The 25,213-nt window shown below is 45.6% G+C and overlaps 1 protein-coding gene across 1 annotated transcript in view; it reads right to left on the bottom strand.

Annotated features, from left to right (window-relative positions):
- ALPK3 (alpha kinase 3) overlaps positions 1-25,213 on the bottom strand; it is a gene marked incomplete at its 5' end in the record, with an annotated part of 49,058 nt that overhangs the window by 15,171 nt on the left and 8,674 nt on the right. Inside the window, 3 exons of the mRNA XM_081227920.1 lie at positions 12,122-13,349; positions 13,955-14,072; positions 24,634-24,755. Coding sequence (XP_081084046.1) covers positions 12,122-13,349; positions 13,955-14,072; positions 24,634-24,755 — 1,468 coding nt within the window. The remainder of the gene's footprint in view (positions 1-12,121; positions 13,350-13,954; positions 14,073-24,633; positions 24,756-25,213) is intronic.

Below are 25,213 nucleotides of genomic sequence, written 5' to 3' on the forward strand. Positions count from 1 at the left end.
TACAGGATTGATCCAATGAATTATGGTACATCCACACCCCAAATAAATAAAATAAATACCCAAATAAAAAAGCAAGGTATAGGACAGAAAGTATCATATGCCACCTTTATGTGGAAAATACAGAGACACATATTTGTAAATGTACAGAAGATAGCTCTGGAAGGATGCCCAAGATACCAGTTATGGCAACTTATTTCAGGAAGAGGGATGGGGTGGTGGCGGTAGGGAAAGGGTGAAGATTTAATATTCTCTAAATACTTTTTATACTTTTTGGATTTTATATCATGTGCCTATGACACATATTTAACAAAATCCAATTAAGAATGAAAATGAATAAGAAAATAGACCCTTGTGTGATCAGTGAGGCCTGTCCTTCAGCAGGGAACCCAGGTCTGTCTCTCCAGGCTCATCTCTTGGGTCCCTCCATCCAACAACACTAACGTACCATGCTGATTACTGTGCTATTTTATAACCATTTTGTTTTTCCCTGCTGGACATTCTCAGCCTTCTCATTGCTCACCTAGAGAACTCCTTCTTTTCCCTGAAGACCTCACTCAAGTTTCTTCTCGTTTTAGAAGGCTTCTGAGTTCCCTTCTCCACCCCAAAAAACGTACGTGGCTTCTTATCCTATGTATCCATGGCAAATGTACCTAATTCTATTATTATACCCTCATTCTCTGCGGCAGTTATGCACATGTCACCTGCTAATCTGTGAACTCTTCCCTTTCAAAGAGGGCCCAGCACAGGCCCAGGGTTAGACTTGGTGTGCAATAACTATAAAGACTGACCTCTCTAAACACTATGTGGGGCAGGGGTGTGTGTGTGTCTGCATCTGGAATAGTATGGAGAAGTGAGGAGGAATGTCATGTATTTCTTAAAAATAAAAAACTGTGTGAGCTGGGGTGAACCTATCTGGTTCTCTGTGGGCTATTTCATTACAAAGAACATTAGCAGTTTTAATTTGCCATCCTGTCTTTCTGTCTTCTCTGTAAAATTTTTGAGATTAAGGAACCAGTCTGAATCACCTTTGCATCCTTCACAGACCGAGGCACATAGGAGGTTCACAGGAATGAGCCACTGAATGGCAAGTACTATGGCTTGTAACCCTCTAAGAGGAGAGAGTGCTGGTTTGGGGAAGCAGGATACAAAGCCAGGGGCTTAACAGGGATGGAGCAGGGCATTGTCAAGGACCTGGAATCTACTTCCTTGATGAAACCCAGACCCAGGGCTCATACTGAGGCTTCATCATCTTTAAATGTTTGGTATAATTTGCCAGTGAAACCATGTGGCCCTAAAGATTTTGGGGAGGAGATTTGAAATTACAAATTCAATTTCCTTAACAGTCATAGCGTTATTCAAATTATGTTGTTTCATTTTTACATGAGTTTTGGTAGTTTTGTTTTTTTTTTAAGAATTGTTCTATTTCATCTAAGTTGTTGAATTTGTGAGTGCATTTTTTTCCATAATGGTCTTTTATTATCCTTTTAATGCTTGCAGGGTCACTAGTGATATCTCCTTTCATTCATTTTTTTAAAGAGCTTTATTGAGGTATAATTGACAAAACAGTATACATTTAAAGTGTACAACTTGTGTTTTGATTTATCTATATACTGTGAAATGATCACCACAATCAAGCTCCTCTTTCGTTCTGAATACAGGTAATTTGTATCTTCTCTTATTTTTTTTTTTCTTTGTGAGTCTTGCTAGAGGTTTATCAATATTATTGATCTTTTCAAATAACAAGATTTTGGTTTAATTTTTTTCCATAGTTTTTCTGTTTTCAATTTCATTTTTTTCTCTTTTATTATTTTCCCCTTCCTTCTGCTTGCTTTGGGTTAATTTTGTTCTTCCTTTTCTAGTTTCTCAATATGAGAGCTTAGAGTATTGATTTCAGACCTTCTTTTCTAATATAAATATTTAATGCTATAAATTTTCCTCAAGACACTGATTTAGCAGCATCTAAAATTTTGATATGTTGTACTTTCACCTTCATTCAGTTCAAAATATTTCCCAATTGACCTTAAGACCTTCCTCTCTGACGCATAAAAGTGTGATATTTAGTTTAAAAGTGTTTGGAGGCTTTCCTATTATCCTCTGTCACTGATTTCTAGTTTAATTTCATTTTTGTCAGAGAACATACTTTGTATTATTTCAAATATTTTATATTTGTTAAGGTTTGTTTATGACCCAGGATATGATCTATTCTAGTGAATGTTTTATATGCACTTGAAATGAATAAGTATTCTGTTGTTGTTATGTGGAGTATGCTATGTGTCTGTTAGATCCAGTTAGTTGATAAAGCTATTCAGTTCTTTTCTATTCTTACTGATTTTCTGTTTACTAGTTCAATTGGTTATTGAGAGGCATGTTAAAGTCTCCAACTATAATTGTTGATTTGTTTATTTCTCCTTTCAGTTCTGCCAGTTTTTCTTCATGTATTTTGAAGCTCTGTTGTTAGGGGCAAACTCATTTTCATTTTCTTGAATTGATTCTTTTACCATTATGTACTTCACTATTTTTCCCTGGTAATCTTCTTTGCTCTGAAGTCTGCTTTGTCTGATATTAATATGGCCAGTCCAGTTTTCAGTTGATTAGTGTTTGCATTGTATATATTTTCTATTATTTTACTTTTAACCTAAGTATATCATTGGAATTGTAGTCAATTTCTTTTAAAAAGCATAGAGTTGGGAATTTTTTTTTGATCCAGTCTCACAATCTCTGTCTTTTACTTCATGTGTTTAGACCACTTATATTTAATATAATTATTTATACATTTGAATTTACATCAATTATTTTATTATTTGTTTTCTATTTGTTCCCTCTGTTATTTTTTCCTGTTTCCCCTTTCCAGTTTTCTTGTAGATTATTTGAAAATTTTTAGTATTCCACTTTAATTTACATATTGTGATGTTTACTGTATTTCTTTGTATTTTAATTATTGTTCTAGGACTTACAATACATACACTTAACTTCCCACAGTCTACTTAGAGTCAACATCTTACCACTGCACGTGAAATGTAGTAATCTTACCACCACATAGGTCCCTTTGCCCTCTCCCTCTCTATATGTTACATTTACATACATTAAAAACTTTAGCAGACAATGTTATAATCTGTACTTTTTACCTTCAAACATTTTTTAAAGAATTCAAGAAGACTGCACACCACAACGAAGAGTAGCCCCTGCTCGCCGCAACTAGAGAAAGCCTGCACGCAGCCACGAAGACCCAACACAGCCAAATAAATAAATAAATAATTTTAAAAAAAAGAATTCAAGAAGAGAAGAATAATCTATTATGTTTACCCAGGTATTTACAAGATTCCTTGTATCATTTCCCTTTGTCTGAAAAATTTACTTTAGCAATTCTTTTAGAACAGGTCTGCTAGCAATGTATTCTCTTAGTTTCCCTTTATCTTGGAATGTCTTTATTTCACCTTCAATACTAAAAGATATGTTTGCTGAATGTAGAATTATAGATTGAAAAGCATTTTCTTTCAGCAGTTAAAAAAAATTATTTCACTTCCTTTTTAACCTCCATTGTTTCTGAGGAGAAATCTGCAGTCATTCAAGTTACTGTTCCCCTATAAATAGTGCACCGTTTTTTCTCTACTTTCAAGATTTTATTGCTGTTGTTGTCTTCAGTTCTCAGCAATTTGACTATGCTGTTCCCTGGCATGGAATTCTGTGGGTGTTTCTTATTTGGGGTTTGCTGAACTTCTTGATCCGTAAGTTTGTGGGGGGGGGGGCTGCCAAATTTGGGAAGTTTTCAGCCATTATTTCTTCATATATTTTCTCTGCACCATACTCTCTTCTCTCCTTCTGGGTATCCAATGACATGAATGTTAGACATTTTGATATTGCACCACAGATCCTTGAAGCTCAGTTCATGTCTTTTTCTCTCTGTTATTCAGATTGAATACTTTTGATTGACCTATCTTCAAAGTGCACTGAGTTTTTCCCTATTGTCCCCATTCTGCTGTTGTGCCCAACAAGCAAGTCTTTTTTATTTCAGTTATTTTATTTTTCAGTTCTAAAATGAACAATTTGTTCTTTATATCTTGTTTTTCTTTGCCAAGACTTTCTATCTTTCCACTTATTTCCAGAGTGTTCAACCTTACTTTTTGTCACTGCTTTAAAGTCAGATAATTCCAACATATCTGCCATCTTGGCACTGGCATTCTTTAACTGCCTTTTCCCATGCAAGTTGAGATTTTCCTGATTTTCTCATATGCCAAATAATACTTATTATATCTGGCACATTTTGAATATTATGAGATTCTGGTTTCTTATATAAATCCTATAGAGAACGTTAATATTTTTGTCTTAGCAGACAATCTACTTGGTTGTGTTCAGGCTGCAAGTTCCATTCAACATTCTGAGGTTGTAGTTTCAATGTCAGTTCCATTTTCAAAGTCTTTGCAGTGCTATTCAGATCTGTCCTGTGTGTGTGCCACCCAGTGGCCAGTGTGGGACTTGGATGATGGTCTCTTAGTTCTTCCTGATACAATGTTCAGAACAAGATCCGTGCATGAACAGCGTGAGAATAAGCCCAGGAATTTTTTTTTCTTTTTTTTTTTTATAACAAATTTAATCAGTTATACATATACATATGTTTCCATATCCCCTCCCTTTTGCGTCTCCCTCCCACCCTCCCTATCCCACCCCTCCAGGCGGTCACAAAGCACCGAGCTGATCTCCCTGTGCTATGCGGCTGCTTCCCACTAGTAAGCCCAGGAATTTATAAACAGCTCATGAAGTCACTTTCCCAAACTTCTTCCTGTGCATGATCTACCCTTTACTTTCTGGGTCCCTAGGATTCCCTTTTCCAGTCCTCCCTCAAAGTTTTAGACCCCTGTGGCCTCTGCTACTGTCACTACCAGGAGATTCCTCTCCTATTCCTCAAGCCCGTTCAAAAGGGCTTCTCCTAAAGCTCTCTCTGTTCATCCTGATGCTTATTTCTGAGTTTCTGATTGCATTAAGACCAGGCCAGGGAATACTAGATTTTTTTAAGGGTAAATACTGCTGAATCAGTGGTACTTAATTCTGGTCTTATTTCTCAATCTGTCTGCTACTATTTGCTTATTAAAGTCATCAAGTAGGGCTTCCCTGGTGGTGCAATGGTTAAGAATCCGCCTGCCAATGCAGGGGACATGGGTTCGAGCCCTGGTAGATCCCACATGCCGCGGAGCAACTAAGCCCCTGGGCCACAACTACTGAACCTGCGCTCTAGAGCCCATGTGCCACAACTACTGAGGCTGCGCTCTGGAGCCAGCAAGCCACAACTACTGAAGCCCGTGCACCTAGAGCCCGTGCTCTGCAACAAGAGAAGCCACCGCAATGAGAAGCCCACACACCGCAACGAAGAGTAGCCCCCGCTCACCACAAGGAGACCCACACAGCAACAAGGACCCAATGCAGCCAAAAATAAATACATAAAATAAATATATTAAAAAAAAGTCATCAAGTAGCTGCACCATCCATTTGGCCCAAGTTTTTAGTTGCATTCAGTGGGAGATACAGGGTGGATGGTATTTACTCCATCTTATCCAGAACTGGAACTACCATAACCACGATAACTAATTTAACATTCATTACTGTATTTTCTAGTTCCTGATTTCTAGTTGGTTCATTTTAAAGTCTTTGCCACTTTTTATAGTTTCTAGTTCTCTGCTGAAATCTTCAATCTTGCCTTTTTATCTTCTTGAATATAGAATGTATAGTTTTAGTTTTATAGTTCACGTCTGATAATTCCAAAAGTTGGAATATATTGTCTGCTGTTTTTGCTAGTTCTTTTTCATGTTTCTTTTTTTTTTTTTTGCCATAATGCACAGCTTGCAGGATCTGAGTTCTCCAACCAGGGATTGAACTCAGGGCCACAGCAGTGAAAGTGCTGAGCCCTAACCACTGGACTGCTGGAGAAGTCCCCTTTTTCACGTTTTCCTCTCTTTGTGTGCCTGCTTATCTTCATTTAGGTGCTGAATATTATATTTGAAACATTTTTCTAAAATAATTTGTGGCTTAAGATGATGTTATCATCCTCCAGATGCTTGGGAGCAAGGTATCTTGAACCACCTTAATCTGATTTCAAGGATTGAGATATTTCTTGGTCACCCAGGTAACTCAGAGTTAAGCTTCAATCCCTGTGAGGGTAATTTGCTTCTGGTTCCCTTAATCCTATGGTACAAACCTTCAGGGTTCCCAACCCAAAGACAAGGTGGTTTACCAGGGCTACCACTCTTGAGACCATGGGCTCCAATTCTGGTCCCCCAAGTCCCTTGAGACTGTCTACAATACTGCTGAGTCTCTCATTCTCCCCTTCTGGTGTGGCAAACAACCCCAGGACAAAAGCTATGCCAAATGCTGAGCTCACCATTCTGGATTTCCATATCCTCCCAGATCCTGGGCAAGTGATTCTTCACTTTGTTAGCTCTCCAGTGTCTTCAAGCAGACATTTTAATATTTTGCTCAGCTTTATTAGTTGCCCTCAGTAGGAAAGTTGGTTGGAATTATCTAACCCAGCATTACTGGAAGCTGATATTCAAAGAATGTTAGTTCTCTCCCCTTTCTGTCTCACTCCCAAGACTGGGAGTGAGGATAGGCAGGGGACTTCCTTGGCGGTCCAGTGGTTGAGACTCTGTGCTTCCAATGCAGGGGGCATGGGTGTGATCCCTGGTCAGGGAACTAAGATCCCATGTGCTGTGCGGTATGGTAAAAAAAAAAAAAAAATTTTTAAAGAAAAATTTTTTAAAAATTTAAAAAAGATTAGGACAGGCAGGTGTGCATTCCTACCTACCACTTACCCTTGCTTCATGCTATTTGTCCTTCCCAGAATGTCTTCCTTCCTCTCTTTAACCTATCTAATTTCTTTTTATCTGGGGATATTATGGGCATTCTTTTTTTTTTTTTTTTTTTTTTTTTTGCGATATGCGGGCCTCTCACTGTTGTGGCTTCTCCCGTTGTGGAGCACAGGCTCCGGACACGCAGGCTCAGCGGCCATGGCTCACGGGCCCAGCTGTTCCGCGGCATGTGGGATCCTCCCGGACTGGGGCATGAACCCGTGTCCCCTGCATCGGCAGGCGGACTCTCAACCACTGTGCCACCAGGGAAGCCCTGGGCATTCTTTTATATTAAAAAAATTATATTTGATGTTTTTCTACTATGGTATTTCCAGTAATAAACCCTACACATGCTGCCAACCAGCCTCTTCCCAGATGCCTTCTCTCGTAACTGCAGACCACCCCACTCTCCATCCCTAGAAACCTACTGCAATAACATTCTCCACAGCCTCTTGGCGCTTATGGTTTGGTGCAAGTCTAATCCCCTGGATTCATTAGATAATTTCTTAAGGCAACGATCATGTCTCTCCTCAAGCCCCCCTCCCTTCAACAGCTCTCAGAAAATACTTATATTCACGTAGTCTCTGAAAACCAAAGCACCCTAATTATGCAAGGGGATTCTCCGCATATTGAGATGATCATCCTCAGGACATACAGGATGTAAAGTACTGTGAGGTCTCAAGATGTTCAGCAGAGCCCTCTCATGTCTATACCACCCACTCTGAGGATTTGGGCAGATGGGACATTCCACCATATCCCCATGCTCCTGTACCTCAGCTCCAGAGATCTAAGCCAGTCTCAGAGAAGATCTCAGGTTAGCGCACTAAAAAGTAGCCTTTGAGGACACTGAAGGCCAGTTCCCATTCACTAAGTACCTTAAGCAAGACTGCTTCTGCCCAGGGAAAGAGCTCCCTGAATAGCATGGCTGGGTTCAAGGAGAGGGTCTCTGGACATTCTTTTTTTTTTTTTTTTTTTTGTGGTATGCAGGCCTTTCACTGTTGTGGCCAGCACAGGCTCCGGATGTTCAGGCTCAGCGGCCATGGCTCACGGGCCTAGCTGCTCCGAGGCATGTGGGATCTTCCCGGACCAGGGCACGAACCCGTGTCCCCTGCTTCAGCAGGCGGACTCGCAACCACTGAGCCACCAGGGAAGCCCTCTGGACATTGTTAACAACCCAAGAGGCCTCAGTTTTAGCATCTGCTCCTCATCCATATCCAAGATGAAAGCCTAACTTGAGCTGTCAGAGATACCCCTTATTTCCAGGAAAGGAAATCAAGACAGCGTAGGGAAGCAGCAGCAGCATATCCCAGAAGTAGAGGCCTTTAAAATATCTAACGCTAACAAGAGGCATGCTGGACCCATATGGAGAAAATAAGAGAGCTTAAAAAAAAAAATAAGAGGGAATGTCCAGTGGTTAGGACTCTGCGCTGTCATTGCCAAGGGCCTGGGTTCAATCCCTGGTCAGGGAACTAAGATCCCGCAAGCTGTGTGGTGCGGCCAAAACTTTTTTTTTAATTTAAAAATAAAAAAAGAAAGAAGAAAGAAGGCTTGAATGATAGAAAAAAATATCATGCTCCTGGATAAGAAAGCTAAATACTAAGATATTGATATTTCCAAATTAATTCTTATATGTAAAGATACTTAATGCAATCTCAATCAAAATACCAATGGTATAGAGACAGAAAGCAGATTAGTGGTTGCCTGGTTGTGGGGGTGGGAACAAGGATTAACTGCAAAAAAGGAACAAGGATCTTTTCAGGGTGATGGAAATGTTTTAAAACCGGATTGTGGTAATGGCTGTACAACTGTGAATTGTGTACATTGGATTGTACATTTTAAATAGGTGACTATTATTGGTGTATAAACTATACCTCGATCAAGCTATTTATATTTAAAAATATAAACCTAACAAATTTTACTAAAAGACCATTCAAAATTCAAATCTGACTAGTCTTCCATGAAAGGATGTAATATGCTTTTGATCTTGTAAAAATAATTCATCACTTTTTTGAAAATGTAGTTTTTTTAAATGGTGAATATAAGGATACAAGGTAAAAAACAATGTTATCTGGGAGTTTGGAAAAATTCAAACAATGATTCTAAAGTTTTCCTAGAGGAATAAACAAGAGAGAAGAGCTGAAACATGTTTTAAAAGAAGTATAAGAGAGCTGCCCTGCCAGAAATGAAAGCTACAACAATTAAAATGAGATCATCTTGTTGTAAGAATCAACAAACAGATTAATGGATTATGATAGATGTATATATGGGAACTAAAATAGGCTTTAGTGGGTATAAAATTAGTGTATAAAGAAAGAATCACAAACTAATAGGAAAAGGTTGAATTTGGGGGAAATTACTTACTAACCAAAAATTGAGCTAGAGATTGATACTATGCTATACACCCAAATCAATTCCAGATTAATTTAAAAGTCAAATGAAGGAATTCAAACAAAAATTATAAAAATACAGATATATATTTAACTAACCTTGGAATAAGGAAGAAAAGCATAAACACTATTGAAGAAAAATGGTTAAAATATGCATATTGTGTCATCTTACATAACCACAAAAAATGAAGTTTTTCAGATAATTTTCAGGAACCATGAAAAACTGCTCATGAAATAATGAGAAGTAACGAAAGCAGAATATAAAACTGAATCAGAATAACAATGTAAATCAAATTTTAAAATAATAAAATACATATACAGGGCTTCCCTGGTGGCGCAGTGGTTGAGAGTCCGCCTGCCGATGCAGGGGACACGGGTTCGTGCCCCGGTCCGGGAAGATCCCACATGCCGCGGAGCAACTAGGCCCGTGAGCCATGGCTGCTGAGCCTGCGCGTCCGGAGCCTGAGCTCCGCAATGGGAGAGGCCACAACAGTGAGAGGCCCACATACAGCAAAAAAAAAAAAAAAAAAAAAAATACATATACAGAAAAATTGGTAGATATATCAAGATGTCTTTGGATGGTAGAATTATAGGTGAATTTCTACTTTTTCCTTTCAGTTTTTAGAATTTTCCCCCATATTTTTTACTATGGCCATGTGTTTCTTTCATAATCAAAAAATAAGATTTTTTTAAAAAGATTTGGTAGAATGAGAATACGAAAAACCAATCAAATTCAGCTACTAAAAAGCAACAGCTTCAAAAATACATATAGTTGTTAAATGCATTTTTCACATGTATGATACATTTCACAATTTTTTTAAGTACTAAAAAAAAAAAAAAAGGCCACACAAGCTCTTTGCAGGAACAGCAGAACCTCTACAGACAGCCTCTCCTGTGCCTGCAGGGCCCCAGCCCATTTGTCCCACCTGCGAGAGGCAAGGAGGGCCTTGTCAGGAGGATGCAGCCATTCTGGCTGTGGTATTCCCTGCCGCTGTGGGCACAGAAGCCAGATTCACTCACAGACTTGGCCGCCAGCCAGATCTCTTCCCAAATGTGCTCCCTAGGGGCCCAGGAGGGCCATCCCTACCATATGCCCTGCTGTCCGCATGTGGAGTGGCCCCATCTGGGCTCCTAGGAACTCACCACTGCAGCTGCTGAAATCTCCTGAGACCAGGCATGAGGGGCTGAGAGTCATGGACAGATTCAGAGAGTCTAGTTTGAGGTTCACCCCACTCCAAAGACCTCTGAACTACCGTCCCCACAGACTAACCTCAGTACCCTCAGCACACACTGAAATAAAACCATCTCCCCTGGCCACCCTTGAAACTGGTCTCTCCCTCCTGCCCCCATGACAGCTCTCTCTGTGGGAAAGGCAGCCCCTCCCTGTTCTCCAGGAAGCATCCTTTTCCCACTGCCCTCCAGGAGGTACCGCAGCAGCTTGTCCCTCATGTTTCCCTTCACTGTTCCAAGAAGCCGTCTGTCTTCTGCCTTGACCCCTGTGAAACACTGCTTTCAGCTGCTCCTCCTGTCTCCTGGGACCCATGCTCCTGCTTCCTCTGCCCCAAGAAACAATTTCATCTTAGTTCCCGCCAAAATGCTGTCTCCACTTGGGGTTGCCAGATTTAGCAAAGAGAAATACAGGACACCCAGTTAAATTTGAATTTCAGACAAAAAACCAATCATTTCTTTTTTTTTTTTTTTTGGCGGTACGCAGGCCTCTCGCTGCTGTGGCCTCTCCTGTTGCGGAGCACAGGCTCCGGACGCACAGGCTCAGCGGCCATGGCTCACGGGCCTAGCCGCTCCGTAGCATGTGGGATCTTCCCGGACCGGGGCACGAACCCGTGTCCCCTGCATCAGCAGGCGGACTCCCAACCACTGGGCCACCAGGGAAGCCCACAACCAATCATTTCTTAGTATAAGTACATCCCATCTATTTTATCCAACCCACCCCCAGTCTTGATACACTTTTTCCTTCTGCCCCACTCTAAAACACTCCTTCTCTCTACACTCCTGTGAAATACTGCCTGCCCTCTGCCCCTGAAACATGAAACGCTGACCAAACGGGATCAACTGTTTCCCTTCTGTTAATCCTCTCAATCCCGCTCCCCTCTTCCCTCTTCCCCTGCCCCCTCTCCCCATCAAACTCCTTAATGCTGCCACCTGGATGCCCTCCCCTCCCGTCTCCACACAAAACCTCTGTCCTCTGTTGGCTACCTGATCCCCAGAAGAATGCCAGCGCTCCTGTTCTCAGGGAAAACAGTTTGCCTCTACCTCCCACCACTGTAATGTCTCAGACCTATTGCCGTTTATTTCGTTCTTAGCACGCACCAAGCCCTGGGCCAAGCACTCTGATTCTCACAGCAGCCCTATGAAGTAGGCACTGTTTTTATTAAGGTTTTATGACTTGCCCAAGATCACACAATGTTAAGGATAGTCAGATTTGCACATAGGTATACCTGACTCCGAAAGCTTAGATAAAACCCCAGATCAAGTCAGAATTTTCTGGACAGTGGATATTTTTTCAGTCTTCTAATCAGCATCCAGGTCAAGGCTCACTGCACACTACAGAGCACTCCTCAGTCTCCCCATTCTCTTTCCTCCCCAAAGAACATCCTCTTCCTCCACCCCCCTCTGCGACATAGTCCCCTTGGCAGTGAACTTCCATGTTGTCAGAGGAGATGGTCACAGTCAGGCTGTGCTGCCCACACGCCTGGCATCTGGGGACTGCCTGGGGTGAGGCCCAGGCCTGTGGTCCCCTGCTCCTGGCCAGCACTCCACCTCACCCCACTCCCTTCTATAAATATCCCACTGCTCACTGGCTGCCGAGCTGTTGCAGCAACAGTTTCCATGAGGTCATCTTTCCCGAGCGGCCTCCAGGCACCCAACACCCACACTTACCTTTCCTGGAGTCCTGTGGCCTGCTTGCCCCTGCAGGGGGCTATCCTGGGTGCTGTGTCTCCGCCGGGCGGGGGGTGTGGGCACTTGGGCAGAGGCCTGAGGTGGGGCCTTCCCTGAGCTCTGAGCCCCAGGTTCTGAATCTTGACTTGGGGAAGAATCAGGCTTGCAGCTGGTGGTGGGCTCCCCTTTGGGCTTCGGAGGAGCAAATCTCTTCCTGTTGAAGGGCCTAGTCTGCTCGGGGGCTGAGGGCGTGGGCTGGCCAGGGACAGCAGGCTCCCTCTCACCTCTGGCTTTGCTGGATACCTTCCCTGAGGGCATCTCTCCAGGTGTCCTCACACTGGGGGTCTGGGCCCCCTCCTCCCCCTGAGGCTTGTCTGCCTGGGTGCTCTCCTGATACATGTCCTTCAGGGAGAAATACACTTCCTGGTCTGGGCCTGGGACAGGGGCATTCTGGGCCTGGTCTTGAGTACCCACAGCAGAGGCTGGCTTCCTGGTGCCATCTGCTCCAGAGGATACAGGCCCTTGTGCGGCCCTGCCCCTGGGCTGGGTCTGAACCTGCTCCATGTCCATGGGCCCCTGTGTCCCACAGGAGTCAGGCTTGTCTGAACTGGGGACACAGTTTTCAGAGGAACGGTGGCTTCGAGCTGCCCTCTCTACTTCTGGCTTCCGCACACCTTGCTTAGGTTCCTCATCTTTCTTTTTCTTCTTGGCCCCAGACTCCTTTTGGGGGGCTCTCTGAGGCCCCAGCTCCATGGCCTTACAGATGTATGTCAACAGGCCATGCTCCCCAGCTTCCCCGTTCTCAGGGGCAGCCTCCCCATTGGTGGTCACCTCTCCAGAAGCAAAACTGTTGATCAGGCCCAAACCTGGGTGCTGACCAGGCTCCGTCTCTCCCTCCTGCCAAGCCACCGGTGTCCCATTCTCGACCTCCCGGGTGGGGTCCGAGGGGACTGGCACCTCGGCCCCACTCAGCCGCCGCTTCCGCTGGAAACGGTCGGGGCTAAGCTTGCGCAGGGTGTCGGCCTCTTCCACGGCCTCCTTCCCGTGCTTCCAGCTCTTCTCGATCTCACGCATCTTTGCCGCAGCCTTGCGCTTCAGCTTGGCGAACCAGCGCTGATGGATCTTGTACTCGGTCATGGTGCCCACCTCCAAGACCCCCGAGCAGGACACAATTCCCTTGGCATTCTGGGCAGAGGCCTGGTAGATGGCGGCATCTTCTTCTTGACACCTAGAGGCAGGAGCATGAGATGGGAGGTGAGAGCCCCCAGTCCTCGCAGCCAGAGCCTCGCAGAATTGAGCGCCCCGCCCCAACCACTGCCAGCCCTGCCCCGACTGCCACGCCCCACCTCGACTGCCACGCCCCACCTCCGACAGCACCGCCTCCAAAATTCCCCACTACAGCTGAGGAAACTGAGGCTGGCAAGAGGGTGGGAGCTGGCCAAGGTCATGCTGTTCCAGGACTGATTAGACTTGGGGCCCAGGAGAGCTCCCTTCAGAAGCAGGTGACCCACACGGCCCCTTGTGAAGTAAGGATGACACAGGAGCTTTTTTGGGAAGCTGACCTCATGGAAAATGTTGCTATGGGTCAGGATCCCCTCTGGTTACACTCAGCTCTCTGGCTGTCAGAAATACTCCCGCCCTGGCCTCAGGAGATCCCAGACACTGGCAGGCAGACACGCTTCAGCAGGTGGCTCAGCTTAGCTGCAGAACCCCGCCTCCACCCCCAGATCCTGCCTGGGCGTCTTCATCCAGCTGACTCCATTTCTAAGGACAGACTTGGGCCATAGGACCTTCAGGAGGGCAGAGAGAGCAGAACAGGCCCCTCTCCCTCACCTGTAGAGCTGCAGTGTGTGGCAGTTGCCCTGATGAGTGATCTCGTATTTTGGCAAGCCACAGTAGCGGTCCAGCTCTGTGTCATCCTTGTACCAGGTCACCTGTGGCTCTGGGTATCCTAAGAGGGAAGCAGGAGATTGGGTTGCAGGGAGACCAGTTCCAAAGTAGTGGGAGGAGAGAACAGGATGCCATGGCTTCCCCAGACCACCTGAAGAGACTGGACTGGCCCACCTGCCCCCGGGGCTTGTAGGAAGAAGAGGGCTATCATATGGCTCAGCTTATTTTTAGAAGCTAGGCCCTGTCAAAGCCTGAAACTGTTCCCCTTCAGCAGCTGGAAGGCAAATATAGAGGAGAAACTTCCTAGCTTCTGGTAAGAAGGGAAGCAAGGAGTTTCCAGAAAGCTTTGGCTGGTATTAATAAGCTTCCTTTCTTCAGTGGCCTGTTCTACATCCTCAGCGGTAGTAACGGCTCTATCCTCGGAGGTCTCTCACCAATACCCAACATCAACACCGCTGCCAAGAGCCCTCCTTCTCTCATTCCAGGTTCCTGAGCTGTTAGTATTATTTGATGACACAGCTAAAACATCCATCCATCCATCCACCCATCCACACCTACCTTCCCATCCATTCACTACTGTGAAACTGACTGAGGTATCTTCCCAGCCCCTCCTCTCTGGACTTCCAGCCCCACTCACAAAGAGCTTCCAACTGTAAAAATCACATGTCCCTTCCTCCCTGGACACTTGGGTGATTTGTCCAGTAATGGACACATAATCAGTTAATCTAATCCAATTCTTTGACCTAGTATTTGGGAATTGGAACTTAGAGACAGTCTACCCTAGTGTCTGGAAATAAGTTGGAAGGGGTACAGCTATATTCTGTCACATGGACTGAGAAGCAGACAAAGCTGGTCGACAGTGAGATGGAAACTGAAGTTGATGTTCAGGATAGAATAAGAACAAAGGAGAGAGAGACTTCTCTGGTGGTCCAGTGGTTAAGAATCCACCTTCCAATGCAGGGGACGTGGGTTCGATCCCTGTTCAGGGAACTAAGATCCCACATGCCGCAGGGCAACTGAGCCTGCACACCACAACTAGAGAGAAGCCTGCACGCCGCAACGAAGACCCAGTGCAGCCAAAATTAAAAAAAGAAGACAGAGAGAGTCCCAGTATCCTTCCAAATACTGGCTCCATTCCTTGCCTGGGCACAGCTACATTCCTAGTTGTCAATTCCATAAGAAGCCAATCTAAGCCTTACCAAAAAATTCTGCTTCATTTCTTAAGCTGACTCCAATTAATTTGCAATGTTTATTAGAAATTAAAGACTCCTAACATATATTCCCTTAAATACATATAGATTAGATGTGTGCTGACTGCCAAGCAAGGGTTATGAAGATATAGGAGCTTGACAAATAGCTCTCTGCTCTCAGGGAACCGACTGTACTATAGAAAAGATAAGACAGGTCTCCACACAAAGGAGGGATGCACCTGTATCTGGGTACACATTCTCTGTCTTCCCTACTGTCTATGGATACACTACCCCCATGCCTGTCTAAAGACACCCTCACTGCATCCCAGCTCCTCTTGCCCATCAAGGACATCTCTCCAACAATCATTCCTCCTCTCCTGCATCATCAAGCTTTTCCTCTCTTATATCATCCCCATCAGCATACAAGCCTCTGTACTGTCTCCCTTCTTTTAAAAGAACTTTCTTTGACCCCACGTCCCCCATTAGCTCCTGTCCTCATCTCTCTATTCTCTCCTTTATAGAGAAATTCTTTGAAAGAGTTGTCTGTATTCACTGTCTTCACTCCTCCTCCTCCAATCAGGCTTTTGTACCCACCGCTACACCAGAATTGCTCTTGGCAAGGTCACCCATGAGTCACACATCGCCAAGTCCACTAGTGTTTCTTAAGCTTCGTCTACCCGATCTATCAGCACTGACCGTTCCTTCTTGAAACCTTTTCCTCACTTGCTCCTGGATGCCACTCCTTCTGGGTGCCTTTCCTACTCCACTGGCCACTTTTCCTAATCTCTTTCTTCCGCCACTCCCCCACCATCACCACCTAAGACTATAAGTGTTAGATAGGCCAGGGCTCAGGCCTCAGAACCATTTTCCATTCTCTAACCATAAAACCTAGGGGATCTAATCCTGTCCTGCAGCCTTTAAATAGCTGTATCTTCCTGACGCCCAAATTTGTATCTCTAGCCCAGACCTCCCCTGAACTCCTGGTTCTTATTTCTGACTGCATACCTGACATCTCCACTTGGAGGTCTAATAGGTATCAAACTTAACAAGTTCCAAACCAAGCTCCTTATTCCCCTCTCCAAGCCAAGTCCCACATATATCAGTAAACGGCAAATTCATCCTTCTAACTTGGCTCAGGCCAAAAACCTGGAGGCAATCCCTTATTCTTTTCTTTTCCTCATGTCCACTCCATCAGACGATTCTATGGGCCCTTCCTCCAGACTGTATCCAGCATCTGATCACTTCTTGCCATTCCCCGCCACCAACCTGGTCCATCACCATCATCTGACACCTCAGTTTCTGCAACAACCTCCTTGCTGATCTCACTACTTCCATCCTGGCCTCTCTTCAGCCCATTCTCAGCACAGCCAGAGTGAGCCTTTTAAAATGAAGTAAATAGGGGCCTCCCTGGTGGCGCAGTGGTTGAGAGTCCGCCTGCCGATGCAGGGGACACGGGTTCGTGCCCCGGTCCGGGAAGATCCCACATGCCGCGGAGCGGCTGGGCCTGTGAGCCATGGCCGCTGAGCCTGCGCGTCCGGAGCCTGTGCTCCGCAACGGGAGAGGCCACAACAGTGAGAGGCCCGCGTAACGCAAAAACAAACAAACAAGCAAAAACAAAAACAAATAAAATGAAGTAAATAAAGTCAAGTGATAGCACTCCTCTGCTCAAAACACCCTAGTAGCTCCCATGTCATTAAGGCCCTCACGACGTGGGCCGCGCTAGCGCACCGGCCTCAGCTCCTCCCGCTCTCTGCCTTGCCTGCGGTACCCCTGCCACACGGCTCTGCTGGCTGGCCTTTAACAGCAGGTGAGAATCACATCTGGATTCCTCCCGCCTCTGTTCACACGTTACCTCCTTGGAGAGGCCTTCCTTACCACCCCGTGTGAGACAGCGACTCTGTCTCCCTGGAAATTCTTAGCCCTCTTACTATGTTTCTTTTTCTTCATAGAATGCATTGCTGCCTGACATATTATACCCCGATGGGGTTGTTGGTTTACATCCATCTTCTCCAACTCCCTGGGGAAAGAACAGCTCCATGACTTGTCCGTGTCATTCTGCTATGTCCCCAGTTCTTAAAATAGTGCCTGGTATGGAATCAACACTCGTTGAATATTTATAGGTGAATGAATGAAGCAATGCACTAACGGCTCAGGGTACAGAGAAGGGAACAAGCACCTCTGGCTGGGGAATCAGGAAAGGCTTTATGGCATGAGCAGCTTTTGAAATGGCTATGAGAGTGGGTAGAATTTCAGAAAACGTGTGTTCAGTGCCTGTACTTCCCCTTCATAGCACTAATCACAATACTGTAACTGACTATCCCCTTGTCTGTCTCCCCTCCTAGACTTATGTCCCATGTGAGTCAGCATCGTCTCTCCTTCACTTCCATATCCCTACCACCTAAGATGGCACCTGGCACAGGGTAGTTACTTAATAAAAATAAAAATCTGCTGGATGAGTGAGTAAATGAGGAAGAGAATAAGTGAGCAAACAAGAGGTGAGTGGGAAGGGCATGCATGACAAAGGAACCACAACAGTGGAGTGTGGGGTGGAAAGCAGAGGGCACACTGGGGACTGTGTACAGGAGTAGGGAGCAAGGGAGGTGAGGTTGCAGCTGGGTCAGCCAGGAATAAACTCTGGGCAGCCCTGACTGTAAAGCGAGCTCCATGTTTCCACAGTGAGCTAAGGCCCTTGGTTACATCACCGTGCGTGTCCTCACCATCCCATGGGGTGATCTCATCCCTACAAGGGCCCGGCTCAGAGCCTCCCTGCCCCATGATCTGCCCAGTCAGGCCTCAGCCTCCAGGGCATCCGAGTCCAGTCAGGCTGTAGAGACAGGGCAGGGATGGGGCAAGAAGGGAACGCTGAACGGACCCCACAGCCACAAGGCTGGGGCTTCAGCCCCCATGCCACCTTTTGGTGCCTCTTCACTAGGTGGCGGCCAACCTGACAGCTTAGGGCTCCACGGCAACAATGGATTCTGGAAACAACTTTATTCGGGGAGAAAACATTTCTTTGTCCCCTGGGTAATACGAACTGTATTCTGAAACACACAAAAGCAAGGGAGGTCCTTCACTCCCAGCTGCACACACAAGTGTGCCCGTGTGTGCCCACAGGCTGGCACGCACACGTGCCCGCGCGTGCACACGCACACACACACACACTTGGTCCTGACCAGGGGAGCCCACAGCAGCAGTGAAGCCTGAGGCCTTCCCTCTTCCCCTTCCTGCACTGACACCTCTGCTCCACGGCCAGCAGGCCTGAGTCCAGAACTCAGCTTGGAGACTTACAGCCTCATCCTCACCATTCCCATTTGGGAGAAGCTCAGATTCAGGAGAAGAATAATGGTGAATGTAAATTTAGAGGTTTCAAAGAGCTTTCAAATATAGAATTTCATTTGGTCTTCATAACAAACCCGTGAAAACAATTGTGAACATTCAATGAAGACTTACTATATGCCAGATGCTGACCTGTACATTTTTCATGTATTATCTCATCTAATCCTCTCATAAATCCTATGAGGAATGTACTGTTATTAATCCTCAATTTAAGGAAGAGGAAATTAAAGCTCCTGCCCAAAGTCATCCAGCTGGTACACAGAAGAGCCAAAATTCAAATCCCTCTCTTCTATAAAACAGGTAAGGCAGGTGTTTGAATCCCTTTTACACAATCCCTTCCTTTTACACAAAAGGAAGATGAGACTCAGAGAAATCAAGTAACTTACTCAGGGTCACACAGCTGGCACATGACAAAGCCCTTGGTGTCCTTTTCCTTATTCCACTGCTCTTTCCACTGGGGACTCTGGGACTAATATGTAAGCTTCTGCCCCCAGCAGTCATTATCTTAGCCTTATTTCTCTAAAAAGAGTTTCTTCAAGAACTTGGTTCTGTCTAAAGGCTAAGTCCCTCTGTCCAGTTGGCCTGACACACACACACACACACACACACACACACACACACAGGCTAACAGAGAATCTACAACAGAGTTGAGGAGAGTGGGGGAAAGGGGTCACCATGCTGGACAGAGATGGGCAGCCTCAAGGAGGACAGTTGCACTCTGGCCAGAGGGGCCCCTGGGGGAGACAGGAGCCAGAAGGTCCAGTCAAGGCCTGCTATCCCCCATAGGCCCACTCTGAGAGGGGAGAACCCCAGGGTCATATACCACTTCTCCAAGTCCCAAAGGGCTTCCCTCAGAGCTCAGCCAGCAGGGGCACTGGCACAGACTCTTCTTCCTCACCTGGACTAGGTCCTGACCCACCACGAAAGCATCACCTACTCCTGGCAGGGCCCTGCTTAGACTGACTCATCACAACCTCATTCAAGGAGTGCTACCAGCAGGGTGGGAGGAAGTGAGGTCACTCTACCTCCATGGGACGAGCCAGGATCACCACACCAGTCTCATACAAAGGCCAGTCTGAGCCATACACCCATCCACCATCCTCCATTCCAGATGGGGGCGGAGGGGAGACCCAGTTTCTAGCCCTGTTTCCTTTGTTCTCTGATCTTTCTGCATAATGCTTTCCCCTCCCCCTGGCCCCTCTCTTACAGTCTACCTTTTCTCCTTGTTAATTGGGAAAGGCTTATTTACAGTGTACTATGGTGATCACACAGACTTCTTTCTTAATCTGCTACAAAAGACTCAGGTAACCTGAGATTTTTTTTATATACGTGGGGATGAGGAGCGGGGAGGAGGGAACTAGGTACGACAGTGGACTAAGGTGTGGATGTTAGAGATAGCTAGAGCCCTAGAAATCTTACAGCCTTGCTCAGCAGAGTCGTAGATCTCATCATGGCAGGTGCTCCTGAGCAGAAGACCACGGGCCTGGCTGGTCATCATGAGACATGGGTATTATGGCAATTGAGGGGATAAAAGTTTGTTCCTTTGAGTTGGGCTTGAGACAAGGAAAAGCTTACTCCCATGATGACCTTGGGGGCATCCAGTAAAATACTCCAAGACTCTGTAAGTCAGACTCATGTCAACTTCAGCATGTTGCTCTCAGAGTCCATGGCTACAAAGGACAGAATGGAAGAAGGAAAGGAGGGAGGCCCCCAGAGCAGCTGCTGTTGTCAAGGCACCAAAGCTGCAGCTGCAATGAACAGGCAATGCGGAAAGTGGAAAAGACACTGATTTTGCTGTCCACACAGTCAGGGTCACTGTGGTCATACTGGCAAATATGTACTGGGCGCCTTCTTCGTGCCTACTCCAGAGGCACGATGTGTCAGGTGTGTGCTCTATCCCCCAGATCTCACGGTCTCACTGGGGAGAGAGATGTATGGACCAAGAAGCTGTACTGTGAAAGACAGAGCAAGAGCTCTCTGTGGAAATGCTGGAGATGACCTCCTGGAGGATGAGCTGTTTGAGCTAGGCCTTGAAAGATGATAAGGAACTTGCCAGGCTTCTAGGTAAAAAGGCAGCATGAGCATACCACCTATTTTCACTCTCTCACCCAAACCCACTAAGCTACACTAATGAGATTTTTTTATTAAAAAAAAAAAGTGTGTGTATATATGTGTGTGTGTATATATATGTAGTATATATATAGCCACTAAAAAATGGGAGAATAAGGGCAAGGAGAGCAACAGGAGCAACAACATTTTGAAAGCTGGAAAGCAGATGGACAAGTAGAAACTGACTTAGCAGACCCAAGACAGCTTAACCCAATGAGAAACAGAGAACTACCCTTTGAACACCAGAAAATCCTCAAAGGGTATAGGAACTGGCAACCAGATATCTCTGGGACTGGGGGTAAAGGGAAAGAAGGAAAGGTAAAAAGAGGTGTGGAAAACAGTCAGATCTCTGGATCCCCTCACCCACTCCATACCACTGTGTAACTAACTGCTCCTTCCCACCATGTCCAAAGATGCAGTTTAGTAACTGGAAAGGTAAAACTTTGCCCTGAGGGTAAGCCAGCTCGGTGGAGGGCATGAATATTCTATGGAAAAACGAATCTATAAAATAAATGTTTGGGCTTCCCTGGTGGCGCAGTGGTTAAGAATCTGCCTGCCAATACAGGGGACACAGGTTCAAACCCTGGTCCAGGAAGATCCCACATGCCACGGAGCAACTAAGCCCATGCGCCACAACTACTGAGCCTGCACTCTAGAGCCCACAAGGCACAAGTACTGAAGCCCACGCGCCTAGAGCCTGAGCTCTGCAACAAAGAGTAGCTCCCGCTTGACGCAACTAGAGAAAGCCGCACGCAGCAACAAAGACCCAATGCAGCCAAAAGTAAATAATAAATAAATTTATTTAAAAAATAAAAAATAAAAATAAATAAATGCTTTATGCTGAGAGCTCACCCAATCCTCTCATCTGCATAGCTTCCAGAAAACTCAGGCAAGAGACTAGAAGAATACTCACTAGGGAATCTGGCTAGTCCAAGAGGAAGGAACTAAAGAAACTCACTTTGTCAGTTCCCAACTCTAGTGGTGGCCAGATCACCCTAGAGTGAAGACCCAAGGTTTCAGGCCCCTCCTACTTGCTCAGAACTTCCAATCAGAACTTCTCCTGCTCTTACTCATTATCTGACAACCAAAGATTCCTAGATATCTGAGGAAAGCCTATAAACAGGAGATTAAGGACCAAAACAATTAAAGAGGAAAAAAAGCAAACTCGAAGAAACACAAACCATGCAGGAAACGTTTAGAAAACTAACATTACAAGTCTCAGAGAGTTAAAAGAAAATACTACATTCATGAAAAGAACAGGATGTTTTAGAAAAGGATTAAAAAAGAGCTCTTATAAATTAAAAACCCAATAGAAAAGTTGAAATATAACACTGAGGAAATCTCAGAAAGAACAAAAAGACAAATAGATGAAAGGGAAGAAAAGATAAGAAAATAAGAGAATGAGTCCAGGGGAGCAGATATGCACATAACAGGAGTTCCAGCAAGAAAGAACAGATAAAACAGGGGGAAGAAATCAACATCAAAATAATCTCAGATTTCTCAGAACTAAAGGCCATCAGTTTCCAGACTGAAAGCATCCAAGCATGCCCCTGGATGAAGACACCCGTAACAAGATACATCATTATGAAATATCAAAACACTCTTAAAAGTTCCAGAGAGAAAACTGGTCTCACGCACAGAATCAGGAATCAAACTGTCTTCTTGCTCTGAACAGAAACACTGGAAGCAGGCAGTGTAGTAATGTTTTCAAAATTCTGAAGGAAAATTATTTTCAACTTAGAATTCTATACCTAGCCAAACTCTCCATCAAGAGTAAAGCAGGAAAAAAAGACATTTTCAGACACAAGTTGTCTAACATTTACTTACCATGTACTCCTCCTAGGAAGCTACCAAAACAAGGATGTAAATCAAGAAAGAGACAAATGTGGAATACAAATAAACAAGAAATCCATTACAGGAGGGGTAAAGGAAATCCACAGGATGATGATGAAGGGAGATCCTAGGGTGATGACTGTGTACCAGACGCAGAGAATAACTAAGTCATACTGGAGCAGAATGACTCAAAGGAGAGATAGGTTTTTGAGAGCTTGTCATCAGAATGCCTCCTGCTATTGTACCATCTTTGGGACCTGATGAAGCCACTGGAGGATGCAGCTCAATAAAGCCAGAGAAGGCAAGAAAAAGGAAGACATAAGATCCAGGAAACTGAATCAAACCCAGAAGAAAGGCAAAGGGAAGACCCAGTATAACAGCTGTGTATTAGACCTAAAAGGCCACCAGTTCACATAGAAGAATAGGGATGTCTCTAAGGAAAGTAACTGACAGGGTACTGATGGCAATGATCTTGTGGAAAGTTATTTTAAAAGGCTATTAGAGGGACTTCCCTGGTGGCGCAGTGGTTAAGAATCCGCCTGCCAATGCAGGGGACACAGGTTCAAGCCCTGGTCTGGGAAGATCCCACATGCCACGGAGTAACTAAACCCGTGCGCCACACTACTGAGCCTGCGCTCTAGAGCCCGCGAGCCACAACTACTGAGCCCGCATGCCACAACTACTGAAGCCCGTGTGCCTAGAGCCCATGCCCCACAACAAGAGAAGCCACTGCAACGAGAAGCCCGCACACCACAACCAAGAGTATCCCCGGCTCACCGTAACTAGAAAAAGCCCGTGTGCAGCGATGAAGCCCCAATAAATAAATAAATAAATAAATAAAGGAGATAAGTGAGGGGAAGCAGAGAAGCACAGTAACATAGCAGAGCAGGCATAAGCAAGCAGCATCAGATGCTGCAGAGAGCAAAAGCAGCTTCTCCTCTTCACCAGGTTTGTGGGCTTTGGCAAGTCACCTAACCTATTCTAGTTTCCTCCTTTGTAATATTTGACTAATAATAGCATTGACTTCACAGGGTTTTGTAAGAATTTGACAACAGTGGAAACAGATAAACATTGCAAAAGGTGTTATGCTGTACAAAGTTAAGGGGTGCAGGTGCATCTCTGCATCCCTCGGAAGTGTTCTCAGCTTTTAGCACAGAGGGTTCTGGGCAAGGTGAAAACTGCCCAGGGGAACCCAGTCCCAGAGAAGATGTTTAGCTGGCTGGGGCAGACAGGTTCCCCAGAATCAGGGCATGTCATAGCTGGAAACCACCAACGCCCTTGATTTACTGAAAAAAATGGGCTCTTGGAGGGAATCTTGACCTGGTGGCTGCAGAGCTGGGAGAGGTAGGCACCCATTGGTGAGTCCTGCAGGCCCTGAAGCAGGTCGGGTTAGTGCAATGGAGCCACTGCTGGGAGGTTTGGGGGAGGGATACAATGCCCAGGGCCAGCTTCCCAGTACCCTCACCCCTTTATCCTTCCCTTCCAAGGAGTATCTCTCTGCTTCCTATTCTGCCAAACTGTTGCTTCAAATTCCACCACGGAGTTCAGTGAAATGCACACATGATAGTCTTCACTTCTAACACTTATACGGTACTTACTGTATGCCAGGTATTATTCCAAATGCTTTGCATGTATTCATACTATTATCGTCCCCACTTTGCAGGTGAGGTGCTCGGCGTCACATAACTGGAAAGGGGACAAGCCAGCATTCCAAGCCAGGCAGTCTGTCTCCAGGGTCTGCAGTCAGAATCACTATACATTATTGTCTCTCAGGCTTGAGACTCCCAAGTTTCAAACTACTCAACTGTAAAATGGGGATATTTGAGGAGTAGCCTTGAACACCTCTTTCGACTGGAGAGCTTCTTTCCTTGGAATAAGATTCATCAGTCGTGTATGTATGCCTGAGGGTGAGGAACCTTTACAGAAGACAGGTTTTGAAGAAGAGCAGGGTGTATATGTGGCTCCAGAATGGGAGGAGAAAGGGACCCCAGCCCACACAAGGAGATGAAACTGGAGAGAAAGCTAAGAAGACAAATGTCAACTTGCACAGTTTTGTGCACACAGTCAACCCCTCTCCATGCCTGTCCCCACAGCCCCCTTAGACCCTGATCTGTGCAGCAGCCCTGGCATGGATCATACAGATGGCCTCATTACCTGTGACGATGCAGGTGAATCTAACGTCGCTGTCCTCAGACACAGCCCGGGACTTGAGAGTGGTCTCAAATAGCGGCTGGGTCTCCTCTGTTAGCTGAGCAATGATGGAGCAGAAGGTGCTCCTAGGAAAGGCAAAGAACTATTCAGAGCAGCCTTTCTCCCACCTCCACCGCATTATGCCACACCCTGGTGTCCAAGGCAGCTTAAATCTTACCATGTCCATCCGTCATCTCGTGGCCATGGCTCCAGCACCTGGGCAAGTCTTTCCTCCAGAGAGCCTAGGCCTCTTGGCCAGGTTGGGAGCAGGGAAGTTACCAAGGGGCTGAATGGGATCCTGACCTAGACCCATTACAGTAGGCAGCATCTGGCCACGGACCAGACTCCTGAGCATGCCAGACCACCAGTCCTGGCACCCCCATTCCATCCTTATTGTGGAGTCTTGCTTCACACTCCACCTTTCATATCCAGGGAAGCTCGTGCATGGGGGAGACACACACATGGATAGGCCCAGCCTCAGAGATGCAGACCCCAGCAAAGCAGAGCCTCCATTCATGCCACAGAGGGAAAAGCCAGCCAACCC

This window comes from Mesoplodon bidens, assembly GCF_964165515.1.
Source record: "Mesoplodon bidens genome assembly, chromosome: 3".
Lineage (NCBI taxonomy): Eukaryota > Metazoa > Chordata > Mammalia > Artiodactyla > Ziphiidae > Mesoplodon > Mesoplodon bidens.